Source organism: Vicugna pacos, chromosome 10 (assembly GCF_048564905.1).
Source record: "Vicugna pacos chromosome 10, VicPac4, whole genome shotgun sequence".
In the NCBI taxonomy this organism is placed as follows: domain Eukaryota; kingdom Metazoa; phylum Chordata; class Mammalia; order Artiodactyla; family Camelidae; genus Vicugna; species Vicugna pacos.
The window spans coordinates 67656677-67670577 of record NC_132996.1 but is presented as its reverse complement, the minus strand read 5'-3'; the positions used below and the strand labels follow the sequence as shown (position 1 = coordinate 67670577).

The 13901-nt window shown below is 59.6% G+C and overlaps 1 protein-coding gene across 2 annotated transcripts in view; it reads left to right on the top strand.

Annotated features, from left to right (window-relative positions):
* The window catches only part of MACROD1 (mono-ADP ribosylhydrolase 1), a 142990-nt gene that overhangs the window by 128385 nt on the left and 704 nt on the right, over positions 1 to 13901 (top strand). The window contains exons 4-8 of one of the 2 annotated variants that reach the window (XM_031690825.2): positions 636 to 665; positions 12633 to 12749; positions 13200 to 13321; positions 13435 to 13465; positions 13636 to 13709. In XM_031690825.2, coding sequence (XP_031546685.2) covers positions 636 to 665; positions 12633 to 12749; positions 13200 to 13321; positions 13435 to 13465; positions 13636 to 13709 — 374 coding nt within the window. The remainder of the gene's footprint in view (positions 1 to 635; positions 666 to 12632; positions 12750 to 13199; positions 13322 to 13434; positions 13466 to 13635; positions 13710 to 13901) is intronic. The other variant, XM_072970189.1, reaches the window with a different exon arrangement.

The window sequence follows — 13901 nt, the reverse complement described above, 5'->3', positions numbered from 1 at the left end:
TCACACCCACCCTGTCAGACGGCCTGTTTTCCCATTGACACATGGGGAAACAGGCCCACAGCAAAGTGGCTCAAGTCACACATGTGTTGAACCCGGCTTTTGTTCCAGTCCCAGTGCCCCAGGCCCTCACTGTGCTGCCCAGGGGTGGAGCCCGGGTCTCGCACACGGGGGCTGTCGTGCAGGCCACCAGCCCGGGGTCACAGTTCTCCCTCCACAACCTCATTTCCTGGGCAGCTCTGACCACGGCTGCAGCGATGGCTCCGGTCTGTGACCCCCACGGTCTCTGCACCAGGCCTGGCGCAGGTGGGGCTAAGTAGGCACTGTGGGAAGAAAAGAATGAGTGAACAAAAGGACGTGTATGGCCGAGGATCGTCTGCTCCTCTAGACCCCACGTGTGGCTGCTTCTGCGTTGAGCAGGCCAGACCCTGGTGCCCCTGACTCTGCCACCCTACAAACCCAGGCACATCAGCCTCAGCGGGAGAGGATGTCCCAGCCCCTCCACCTCCTGGTTATCTGCCCTGGCCTCAGAGGAGACTCTGTGCCCAGGGAGCTGGCTGGCACTCGGGCCCCCCTCCACACAGCTGCCGGCCCCACCAGCCACTCCCCGACTGACAGCCTTTCTGTCTCTCTTGCAGCCAACAGCTCCCTGCTTGGAGGCGGCGGCGGTGAGTGAACCCTTCCTGCGGTCTGGGGCGCGGGGTGGGTGGGGGGTTGGGAAAGCTTCTGGGCCCACCTGGGGGCCTTGTGCCTTCCCCACAGCCTTCCCCCTTGTCCCCACTGTGCTCCTCTCCCATTTCTCCATCTCTGCCCTTCTTTACTGCCTCCCACCCTCCTGGCCTCGCCTTGTCAGCCATTACTGTTGACAAAGCTGGACACCTGGACGGCAGGCCAGGCTCCCTCACTGCTAGGTGACTGCGGTAGGTCCCACCCTCTGAAGAGGCCTCTTAGTCTGTAACTGGGGGCCAGAGGGACACTTGAGGTTTAAAAGAGATTGCTCCTGGGACTGGAGGCCACAAGTGTGATGAGAGAGCCCAGCCCTGCCCCTGGTGCCCACATGACCTCAGCAAGCCTTGTGCCCCCTTGGCCTTACTTTCCCCACCTGTGAGGGCAAAATTAGTATCTGTGCTCTGCCCTGAAGCCTCGCAGGGCAGCTCTGCAGCCAGGACAAGATCCTGTCAAGTCAGGGAGAGGTCCACCAACCATGAAGTCTAGGAGAATGCATGTGTGTTCACTATTGTTAAGGACCAGCATGGAACAGGGGTTCCAGCAGGGCCAGGTGGGCAGGAGGTCAGAGGTGAGAGTGGGCCCAGCCCCCAGGGATGCAAGCCAAGGTCTGCAGGTGCCGGGGGTGGGGCAGGGGGCAGTCCCTATGCCCCCTGGTGCCTGCTTCCCCTGGCCAGCCCTGCCCAGGCTGCCCACACCAGCCCCTCGCCCCCAGCCCTCAGCCCCCAGCTGGCTGGGTTGCCCACTGTCTGTGCAGGCAGCAGGATGATTGGTGAGCCGGAGGGCAGGGGTTAATGCGCCGTCGGATAAATCCCAGGGGTCGTGTTTACGGCAGTGGTGGCGGGGCCCAGGCCAGGTTTTAAAAGGGGGAAAAATAAAAGGGGCATAGAAGGTCAGGAATAAATAAGAGCAGCATTAAGAGCTGTCGGTGACCAGCCAGGATGCAGGATGGGGGGGTCTGTTTGTGACTAGAGATGTTTTCCCTCCCCCGCTTCTCCTCCAGCTGTCCATGTGGAGGTCACAGCTACCCTGGAAGCCTCACAGAATGAGGGGGGCTTCACTGGGGACTGGGAGCCCGCAGCCAGGCACATCTAGGATCCTCGTCTGAAGACTGTCCTTTTGGAGGACTCAGGGACCCTAGTGGATCTGACACCTGTCCTACTGTGCCCATGCCACCCTCTCCTTCATCACCCAGTGATTGAGCGCCTACTGTGTGCCAGGCCCTTAGCTGTGTGCTGGGACAAATCTGCTGGGCACCAGAAGGGCCTGGTCCCTGCAGACAGGAGCACCACCGTGACACAGGGTGGTCTGTATGATGGCAGCTGGGGCCTCAATGAGGAGCACCTGTCCAGGCTTGGGCACCAAGGAGTCTCCTGGAGGACCAAGGAATGGGTAGGAGACAGCTGGCAAAGAGCAGTGGGAAGGGTGTGCTGGGCAGAGGGAACAGTACAGGCGAAGACCTGAAGTGAGGGAGAACGTGGGGCCATTGGGGATACTCCAAAGGCTGGAGTGGTTGGAGCCCAGCCAGGAGGAGGGGAGACAGGAGATGATGTGGGGCCTCAGAGGCCATGTAAGGAGCTGGTTTTTAGCCATTCACTTCAGATCACAAAAAGGAAGATGTGAGCCTTGTAAATCCTAAATCAGTTTATCACCCTTCTGCTCAAAACTCTCGCAGGGCTCTCACCTCACTCAGAGCCAAGGCCAAAGTCCCCAGCATGGCCCACAAGGTCTCAAGCTTCCTATCAGGCTCCCCACCACACTGCCTGACCCTCCCCACTCTGGGCCAGCCACACCAGCCTCTCTGCTGTTCCTGGAATAGACCTGGCCCACTCCTGCCTCAGAGCCTTTGCACTGGCTGTTCCCTCTGCCCAGAATACTCTTCCTCAGATCACCATATGGCTGCTCCCTTCACCTCTTACAAGTGTTTATTTGCATGCCATCTTCTCAGTGAGGCTCACCCTGCACTCCCCGGACTCCTCATGCTGCTCTGATTTTTATTTTGCTCCAAGTAACTCTCTCCTAGCGTGCCGTATAATTTACTTATTATGTTCATTGTTTATTGTCTGTCTCCTCGCACCAGAGAACATGACTGTATCTCCAGCTCTTAGAACTGGGTCTGGCACTTATAGTAGGTGCTCAGTAACTGGTTGATGAATGAATGAATGAACTACAGGTAAAGGCAGGGATGGCCTCACATGTAAAGGAAAAGACTTGCTGGCAAAGGTGGTGGGAGCCACTGAGGCTTCAGGCAGAGCAGGGAATGGCTCATAGATGGCCTGGTGACCTCACTCTGGGAGGGTGGCCAGACTGAGGAGGGAGGCCCAGTGGGGTCCTTCTAGCTCCTGTTCCTGCAGCATTGAAGGTGAGAGGAGGCTGGAGCAGGCCCCAGGCACAGCCTGACTGACGCAGAGATGGATGGGGTGGGCCAGGACCTGGGAGGAAGTGGGCCCGGAGTCCAGCCTTTAACTCCGGGCGAGATTTATGGAGCCGCCGCCAGTGCTCGCTGGGGCTGTCACTCTGCTAATGTGATTGCAACAAGGTGGAGGTGGCGGGGAGAAGACTGGAACTGTGGCGAGGCTGGGGCTGGTAGGGGCCTGGTGCCCACCTGGGGTGGGCATGAAAACAGGCCCCAGACCCCTGGGATGTCCTCTGCTGTCACAGCTGCCACATGTGCCCTCTATCACCTCCTGATCCCTCCAGCCTTAACCCACTGACCTGCCAGGGTGGAGGGCACAAGCAGGAGCAGCCTGGGACTGGGGGGCTGGGTGCCCACCTGAGTCTGCCCAGACAGACCCCGGTCTTGCCGCATGCCCTCTTATGAGTCCAGCCCTGCAGGGGTTCAGACCTCTACCCACCTCCACCCTCCCGTCACCACCCGTTTACCCATCACCCACCATCCATGCATTAATCAGCACTAGTCCCGTTCAGCCTTCCCTGGCCACTGTGTTTAAAACTCCTCCAGCTAGCCACAGCCCGCCGGGCTGATCTCTCACCCAGTTCTGTGGCTTTTCCCAGAGCATTTGTCCCCTCTAAACATGATTGTGTTTTAGGTTTGTTTCTATCGCCTTTCCCCAACTAGAATGTACTCTCCCCAGGAGCAGGGTTCAGGGGATTCCAAGCCCCTAGAATAGCCTTTATGGGATGGTTCGTTGCACCCCCATGTGCTGGCTGCTGCCCTAGGAGCTGGGACACAGATCTAACAGCCCTGCCCAGGGGTTCCCATCCAGTCCTATCAGGGGAGGGCAGCTATCAGCTCAGAAGGAGACTCTTGGAAGAGGGGCCAGCGTTGGCCTGCAGGACTTTAGTGTGGTGAGCCCACAGTGTTTACTGTGAGTTTCTAGGGAAGGGAGTCAGCTGGCACCTCAAACCTCAGTGGGACCCCCCAGGGGCCACTGGGCCTGCCTCATTCAGTGGTCCCGATAAAACTTGGGGAAGGCCCCCTGCTCCCTGCTTCCTCCCAGGGCTCATTCTGGGGTTATGCGTATGGGGGGCGGGGGCAGGGGCGGGGGACATCTGGGTCAAACACTGGAACCCAAGACTTGACTCTGCCCTCAAAGAGACACATTTTGGTAGATGTCTTCCCTGCAGAGGGGGCATTTAACTTGGGCCCTAATCGCTGTATAGGAGTTCAACAGGTACAGAGGGGTGGAGAGGCCCACTAGGTAGAGGGCCAAGGGTCTGCGGTGGGAGACGCTCAGGTCTGGGGACTGCCAGGCCCACTCTCGCTCCCGCCTCCTTCCTGGAGAGCCTTTTACTAGCTCAGTAAAAAATTTTGTTTAAAAAAATACTCCTATTGTATGGTAAGAAGGGAGGCGGGCCCTAAATCAGGATGGGAATCGACAGGGCCCTGACGCGTGTCTCTCCTGTTTATTAGGACTGAAATGTTTACTCGGCGATAAGGAGCCGGCTTTCTCGTGGAGATTTGTGCGCTCTTTTTCAATTACCCCTCGTCTTTCTCTGCCACTTTCGCACTAAAGGGATAATAAATGTATCGGAGCGTTTCAATTATTCATCTAAATCATGACTGCGCCTGCCATGGCCAAGCTTTAGTGACAGATTAATTCAGGGCCGCCTTCCTCTGCTTGCAGCGGCCATCTCTGCTCCTGCCTGGCCAGCGCCCCAAGGGCCAGCCCGAGGGGTGGGCACCAGAGTCAGGCAGGTCCTGGGTAGGGCAGGATGGAGCCCTGTCCATACACACACACACACACACACACACTTCTATTTATCGAGGGTGGGACCCAGCAGACCCTGGCCCCCTTGGGATAGCATTCTGTTACCCTTGATAGTCAGACTTCCATTTGTGTTATTAAGTACCAGCTGCTCCCCATCAGACTCCCCCATTAAGAGGTACACACAGGCAATCTGTCTGTCCACCTCCTGGCAAAGAGTAGGTGTTCAGCACAGACCTGCATGTGGCCAGCCGAGCCCAGGAGCCCCTCCCCTAGCCCACATCCCTGTGTGCACCCCTCCCTCACTCACCATGGTGGCACATGGCACAGGCAGAACCTGCCACCTTCTGCTCCCTTCACACAGGTACCCATGACTCCGGGGGCAAGGGCATCCTCTCTCTCTGAGTCTCTCACTTTCTCTATCTCTCTCTGTCAGGTTCTGTTTCTGCTTCTCTCTCGCTCACCCTCTGTCTCTTGCTGTCTTTGCTCTCACTCTCCAACTATCTCCCTCCTTCATGCTGGCTTTCACGCACACGGTCCTCTGTTCATGGACAGGCAGGCCTGGGAAGATTAGAGAGGCCTCTAAGTATTCAGGCCCCGACTCCGGCCCAGTTCGCTTACCATCCCGCACCCTACCTGCACTATCTCCCATCTCCCATCACTGCTAATCTGTGATTGCTTCTTGCAGCCAGCCGCCGGGAGAGGCTCTGTCCCAATTAGCCAGGGCCTGGCACAGTGGACAGATAGTGGGGCCCCCCGTGGCCCTCTTGAGGCCAGGCCAGGTGTGGCCAACCCCTCCTGGGCTGGGCTCAGAGGAAGCAGGAGGTCCAAGGGGCCGACCAGCCAGTCCACAAAGTGGTCTTGAGCGCGGCTCTGTGCCAGGCTCAGGACGGCTGGGTGCACGGGGCAGGTGTGGCCGGGTGTCTGACCTGGAGTCGTCTGGGATGGGGGACTGTGCTGGGCAGAGAGGGGAGGGCATTATTTCCTGTCCATCCATCTGTCCAGCAAAGGGCCCCAGGGGGCCCTCCCCTGCTCAGAACTTCCCATGGCGCTGGTTCCTGCAGGTGCAGCCCTCCCCGCCACCTCTCCCCCGGACTCACCCGGTTGCGGCTGCTCCTGTTGAAGGGCTGCTGCCCTGCTGAGCCTTCTGCCTGGACCCCTCTTCCCCACCTTCCCCAAACCAGTTCTCAGGGCTCTGTTCAAATGCCACCTCCTCAGAGGTGCCTTCCCAACCCTGAAACCGCCCCCGCCCCCCTCCCTTGCTCTGGACTGTTTTCTCCTCCCGCTTCACCACGGTCATGAGAGGTGCACTTCCCCTCCCTGGCACTGGGCCTGGCGGGCCCACCTCCCCCTTGCCCAAGGCCCATGTTGAGTCAGGTGGGAGGGACGCAGAGGCCAGATGTCACCTAAAGTGGAGGCCAGAGGGAGCCCCAGCCTTGCTCCGAGTTGATTTTATTTCATGGACTCGTGCGAGCTGTGGGAGGTTTGATCAGCAGAGAAGTGACACCATCTCTCCAAGTAAAGGCACCAGGCCCCCTGCCGCCCTGCCCCACCCCAGTGGGGTGTGGTGGTGGTGGTACTAACAGCTGCCTGATGTGCGGAGCGCTCACTGCGTGGATTCCAGGGCCTCGCTGCGGCTCTCCCTGCAGAATCTCACGAGCCCTCGTCACAGCACCATTAGGAGGGCTAATGGGACATATCATTAGCATCTCCACTTTGCAGATGAGGAAACTGAGGCACCAAGTCCCTTGAGCTGAAATGCCCTCCCCGCCCCCAGCCCTCAGCCGGCCCTCTGGGGCAGGAGAGAGAATGCTGGGGTCTCCACAGGCCTGTGGGTCCCATGCCCTGCCCCCAGCGGGCAAGATGCCACCAAGCCCCTGCCTGCAGCTGCCGTGGGGATTTTTAATAACGGGAGTGATTTTTGCATGATGAATGAGGCACTGCCGTTGTGTACATAATGAAGCCCTAATGTTTTCAAATCCCCATTTAAGGAGCTGATCTCACCCCATAATTAATTTCAGATCACATCACAGAGCTGTCGTCCATCCATCTTCTCCCTGGAGCACCCACCCACCTTGGCACCTCGAGGGTGGGGCCGGAGGGTGGGCTCTTCATCCCCCAATGGGCCAAGCCCAAGCCTAGCATGGAGTCAGGGCTGGCACTGGTTTGTTGATTGAATGAGTGACAGGGAGGGTGTGGTCAGCAGCCAAGGCAGTTAAGGCAACAAAGATTGTATGGGGTCAAGGCTCCCAAGGCTCTGCCTGGGAGGAAAATGGAGAGCAGAGCCAGAAAGAGTGGGGTCAGCTGGAGAGGCCCCTGAGCTGCGTCATATGACCAGGCTCTTCGGCTGAGCCTGCCCTCTGCAGGTTAGGGGCCTGGGGGTGCGGGGGCTTGGGTGTCTGGCCGTTTTGAGCCCTGGCATCTGGCCTTTGTGCAGCTGGCTGGGGCCTGGCTGCACCAACATGGTTGGAATAGGTGGGCTCTCAGATCGGGTACCCAGCCCCTGGGTGAGATGTCTAAGTGGGGAGTAGTTCTGGGGCCCAGACCCAGGTGCCTTCCCAGGCTGGAGGGGTGCACCTCTCACCAAGCCCCTCAGCCCTCAAACTCACCCCTCTATCTCCCCAGCCTTCTTTCCACCCAGAGCTTTCTGGGCGACATCTCTACCTGGCAGTGTGTTCAGTCGCTTGGGCTAAGGGGGCCCCAAGAGCATGAGGGACAGAGGAATCTTCTGCTTAGAGTCAGTGGCTGGGCCTTGGTCTACACATCTGTAAAATGGGGCGACATGTGATAAAGTGCAGGGCACTGAACGCTCATCCCAAACACAGGAGGTGCTGTTGCTGACCTTGAACAGATGAAAGTGAGGTGCAGAGGGGTGACGTGACCCGGCAAAGGGGTGGACTAGCAGTGGGGAGGGGGCCTTGGGTCTCACGGGGCCAGGTCTGCTCTGCCACCTGGAGCCGTGCCCCCACACAGCCCCAGTGAGCTCATTTCAGAGGCTATGAGGGCCCCTCCAGCCTGGGAAGGCACCTGGGTCTGGGCCCCAGGACTACTTCCCACTTAGACATCTCACCCAGGGGCTGGGTACCCGATCTGAGAGCCCACCTATTCCACTGTAGGGAAAATCCTGGCTGTTAGGCTATTTCATTAGCCATAAAAACAGATCTCATGGAGAAGCTGTGGTTGGTGCTGCTTAGGTCATATGCCGTGTATGTATGTGTGTGTGTGTACACTGCCCAGGCCCCGTCCCCTCCCTCCCCTCCCCTGGGAGCCCACAGAAGTCCAAGAAGAGCTGAAGGCTGCCAGGCAAGGCCTCATAACCCCCACCTGGCTGACAGAGCGGCTTTGCCGCTGTGAGCCGTTGTTCCTCCTCCTGTGAGATGGGCGCTGGGGAGGTGGCCCTGAGCATCAGCCCTCCTATAAATTTGAGATCTTGAAGGAGCTGCTTAATCACTCTGGCCTTTAGTCTCCCAGCCCCCCAGCCACCTCTCAGCAAACCTCAGTCCTCCCCACAACTTTCTGAGGCTCAGAGAGGTTGAATGACTTGTCCAAAGCCACCAGCAAGCTCGTGTGCAGGATTTCTGGAAGGAGAAATCCCAGAAGGGGGCCCGCAAGAGTCCAGACCCACAGGACAGTGGAAGGGAACGGGGGGAAGAGAGAGGGGAGGGGCAGGCCCAGGGCCGGTCAGGGTCTCCTGCCCTCTGTCAGGGGTACAGCTGCCGTCCTCTCCCCCAGGCCACAGGCCTCCTTGTGTTCCTGTAAATAATTAATTAGCCCCTGCTTGCTTGTTTGTTTAGCATGAGGAATGCTCCCCCACTGAGACGCATTTATTGCTGAATAAATTTAAATATCTAATCTTCCCTTCATGAATATTACAGCACCCTAAATAGCGGCCAACATATCCTACGCACTTTGGCAAATGGCTCCCACAGGAGCTTGCCTGCTTCGCCTCTGCTGGCTCTGAGGAGGGCCTGGCTCCAGCCCCTGCTGTCTCCCGGTGCCCTCCCAGCCCTGGACTCGCTGCATTTGAACTGATGCTCCTGAAGGCCGAGTGCAGGGCTGTGGCTGTGGCGGCCATGCCCATGGCAGGTGGCTGGGCTAGGCTTCCAAGCAGGGGCAGCTGGGCTTATCTGGGGGAAGTGCCTGGACCAGGGCAGAATCAGGGCTGGGGCAGAGAGACAGCAGAAGGGGCCCCAGACAGCAGCATCTGAGGAGCTCAGGAAGGAGACAGAAGAGATCAGGGAGGCAGCAGGTCAGCGAGAGCAGGTCTCCAAGGCAGCCTTGCAGGATTGGATGGAGGTAGTTAGCGGTCAGCCCATGGGCGCCGCTGAACAGTCGTGCAGACCACTGAGCAACCAGATGTACCCAGAGCAGTCCCTCTATTGGGAGGGGGATATGTAGATGTGGGGAGGAGACAGGAACCAGACTACAGGGGCTGGCAGTGAGCAGACAGCCGGCCTAGACAAAACATCTTCCCGAAGTGTTTGGGTGAGGAGGGCAAACAGGAGACAGGCAGCCAGGGTGGGAGGGAGGCTCAGGATGGGAAGGGAGACACAGGTCCTTTCATGGTCCTAGAGGAAGTAGAGCAGTCCAGCTGTGTGACCTTGGGCAAGTCTCTCACCCTCTCTGTGCTTGAGTTTCTTCTCTAAAGCAGAAACAATAATAATAGCACCTCCTAGGGTGGCTGTAGCTGTGAGGACCAAAGAAGATGGTGGATGTACATGGCTCATTACGTGGCCAGTGCTAAAAGGCTGCTGAGGCTAAGATTAAGGAGCCAGATCTGGGAGCTTAAAGGTGGAAGAATGAGGAAGGGGCTGAGGGGAGAGGCAGAGAGGGCCTTAGGGCCACATTCCTATGGAGGAAGGGTTCTGCCTTGACCTAGCAGAGACACATCTGAGGAAGGCCCCACTGCCCATGTGGGCTCAGTCTCCCTAGGAGAGACCCTAGGTTTTCTGCTGACTCAGGGCAGGGTAGGGTCAAGTTGGAGTTGAGGTTTTCTGGATGTGGCTGAGGGGCCCAGGGAAGGGACACAGTGTCGACTAGTATGAACTGGGGACATTTCCCCCACCAGGCAGCCCCAGGGGCCAGCTGCCCCAGAGTCAGGTGGGGAGGGGGAAGAAGGACATGGCCCTTGGAAGGAACCCCAGGAAGCCTCCTTCTCTGGTCTCCAGGGTTCAGCTTAGCCCAATGTAAGAGCCAGGACAGGACCTGGGAGTCAGAGCCAGGAGAGGTGTGGCTCATGGTAGGAAACACAGTAAGGGGAGGGCCTTTGGGCCTATGGCTAAGAAGAGCAGGGCTGGGGCCTCCTCTGGCACTCAGGGATGGGAAAGCAGCAAGGCTGGTGTGTGGACATGGGGTGGGGTGGGCAGGAAGGGACCAGGCTGCTGAAGCCCTGAGTGCCAGGGGGAAGGGTGAGCAGGGTGGTACCCGGGGCCTGTCCCTCATCTCTGCTTTGGGTGAGCTGCTCCCCAGACACCTGCACAGCAGTCACATGGCCCCAGCCCTGTTCTGGATGCTGTTGGGGGGACTCCAGCCCAAGAGCTCTGCGAGCATCAATTCTTCCCTCTTCCTCCCACCTCATGCCCCCAGGTCGGCCCCAAAGGCCTGGCTGCAGGCCTGTCCACCCCTACAGGAAACATTACATCCCTGAAACACAGATCTCGCTGAGCTCCACTTCCGCACAGCCCCCACAGCAGGCCAAGGTCGCCTGCAGGGTGGACAGCACTGGGAGATGGCAGGCAACCAGGTGCCAAGTGGATAGGATCACGGAGCAGGCCGGGAGGCCCCTAGGAGAGCCGGCTTAGACACTTCCCTGTGCTCACCCCCATAGGCCCTGAGCATATCTTGCCTGGACACCGCCTCCCACCACACTCCTAGCTGTGCACACCCACACCATCTCACCATCCTTGTAATAGCCAACATGTGCATCTTCTTCACTCATGCCAAGCATTGGCTTAAGCACTTAACAGGAATTAACTCACTTAATCCTTCCAGCAGTCTTATGAGGTGGGTACTACTGTTATCCCATTTTACAGATGGTGCAGTTGAGGTCCAGAGACCTTAAGTGCCCTGGGTCATGCATCTGTGACTAGAAGAGCTGGCATTTGAACCCAGGCTGCCCAGCTCCACAGCCCCTGCTGTCTCACACCATGCTAGGTGGTCACCTGACACCCCCTACCCAAGAACAAACTGCAGGTGGACACTGCCCACTCCAGGTTGTACACTGCCCACTCCAGGTTGTACACCAACTCTGCTGCACCTGGACACATAGCCCAGGGCCCCACCTGCTGCCCCCTCCCATGGGCTGCAGCCGCCCTCATCCCTGCACAGGAGAGGAGGGTGGGGTACCCAGTCCCAGCTTCTGTCCCAGGGTTCCCCAATTCTACCTCACCCACACCCCACTCCTGGGATACTCTAGGAAACCGCCTGGTGCCAGCTCTAAGTGAAGTCGCAAAATTACGTTTAATTGGGCCTCATAAGGCACAAAAGAAAACAGAAAACAGGAAAGGTCCAGCTGGTGTCCCTGGATCTGTGCCAAGACGTTGGGGGTTGGGGATATGATGAAGAGGCAAGGGCCTCAGTCTACGCATCTGTAAAATGGGGAAATGATAGGCCTTTCCTGCTGCAGAGCATTGAGCTCGGTGTTCAAGAATCTCCTGACACTGGCCTAAGGTGTAATTTGATCTGGGGACCTGCCAGAAGTGGGTCATTTTCTCCTGGCCAGGGTGTTAACTCCTCCCCTGAGGAGAGGTCACTGTCTCTGTCTTCTACATGAGACCGTAGAGGCTCTGAGAGAGGGGAAGGACTTGCCAAGGTGCCGCAGGCGATGAGGGTCTAGTTGGGACTTGACCCTGCCCGAGGCCGAGCCCCGCCTCTCCCAGGGCGCCCGCTGGGGCGAGGTCGGGCAGGAGAAGCGTCTCCTCCGCGCCTCCTGCCGCGCCGAGTTGTTTATCTGGGTCTGGGTCCCCAGGGTCTCTGGCGAGGCCCCGGAGCCACCCTCTGATAAACAAGCCCAGGCCCGGCCCCAATTAAGCCAGATGAACTAACAAGGCGGCTCGTTAACGAGCTGGGGTGCGCGCGCGGAGACACCTGCGCGGCGGGTCCGCCTCCCTGCGTGACTCAGGGAAGGAGCTGGAAGGCCCAGCTCAAGGTCCGGATCGGACCTGCCTCTTGTAACTAGGTGGCCTTAGTTTCCTCGTCTGTAAAGTGGGTCTTAGTTTGTAAAGTGTGTCCGAGGAGCCTCGCCTTAGGAGGTTGGCCTTGGAATCCCGGGCACGGTGCGGGTCGGCGCTCCTGGGATCCTCCTGCGGAGGCAGTGATTCACAGCGGGCCCCGCGGCGCGTCTGGCCGGAGCCGGGAGGGCAGACTTCCCCTCGGCCGGGATCTTCCTGCCGCCGCGGACCCCGCCTCCCGGAACCGCCCGGCCTTGGGAGACCCCAGCCCCGCCCGCGCCCCACCGGCGCCCGAGAAAGGGCAGGGCGGGTCGGGCGCGCCCCCTGCCGGCCTGTCTTCGCCGGCTCCCGCTTTGGCCCCTCTACGAGACTGGGTTTCCCCAGATGTAAAACGAGTGTGCGGCGGAGACGGGGGGGGGGGGGGGGGAGCGGGGGAAGGGAGCGACTGGAGGCGGCGGGAGAAAGGCTCGGTGCCCGGGGAGTTCTAACACAGCCGAGGGGATTGGGAGAATGCAGTCCGCGGGCCTCGGCCTTCTCTGTAAAAAAAGGCTCACTACTCTTTCCCCTACAGTGGACGGCTGCATCCACCGGGCCGCCGGACCCCTGCTCACCGATGAATGCCGGACCCTGCAGAGCTGCGAGACCGGCAAAGCCAAGATCACCTGCGGCTATCGGCTGCCGGCCAAGTGTGAGTCCCCGACACCCCCACCCCTGTGGGGCACAGACAGGCGCCTGGTGTGATTAGGGGTTATGCTGCACGCCCCACATTATTGCTGGAGGCCCTCTCAAGGGACACTTCTGAAGTGCCAGGACCTGGCCCCTCTCGCATATGCATGTGGGGAATGATGAGCAGCAAGGACTTGAAGGGAGGGGAAGAGCTAAGGAACAACAGCCCAACTTTCTCAGCCGGGTCCATACAGATGTGGGGAAGGGGGCAAGTGTGAGCCTGCCTGTGTATGTCGAGGTGTGGATTTAGGCTCGAGGGCACAAAGGACCACATGGGTATGGTCCTTCCCAAGGCTCAGAACTTGGGGTGGGGGACCTGTTTCCTGTCTCCTCCAGGGCTTAGGCCGGCAGGAAGGAAAGCCAAGGACCACACTGGAGCCCCGGGCCTGTCTGATCTGATCATTTCCCACAGATGTCATCCACACGGTGGGGCCCATCGCTCACGGAGAGCCCAGTGCCAACCAGGCCGCGGAGCTCCGCAGCTGCTACCTGAGCAGCCTCGACCTGATGCTGGAGCACCGGCTCCGCTCCGCGGTGAGGGGCGCCGAGGGGCGGAGGATGGGAGTGACGTGGAACCGAGGCGGGAGGCAGCGGGCGGGAGGCAGAGCTGAGAGTGACGCTGTCCCCAATCCCTTCCCCTGCCCCAGGCATTCCCCTGCATCTCCACCGGCGTGTTTGGTGAGTAGAGAAGAGGAAGGGCACGGGTGGGCAGCGGTTGGGCCCAGAGGCAGGGAGGGGCCGGGGCGGGCTGGGCAGGGGACGGGGCCGGCACAGGGAGGGGCGGGGCGAGGCGGCGAAGGGCGGGCCAGAGCCCGGGACTCAGTCGCGCCCCACTGTCCTGCCCACAGGCTACCCCAATGAGGCAGCAGCCGAGGTAGTGCTGAGCACGTTGCGCGAATGGCTGGAGCAACACAAGGACAAGGTGAGGCCCGGGCCCAGCTGAGGGGAACGAATGTGGGTGGGATGGCGGGGCGCATCCCGACCCCAACAGTCATCGTTGAGCAGTGTGCAGAGCTCCAGGCACATGGGGCTCTGGCCTTGCCTGCCCTCTGTGCATCCCTTGCCTGCCCTCTGTGCATCCCTTGCCTTTCCTCGGGTCCTGTTTCCTCTCCTG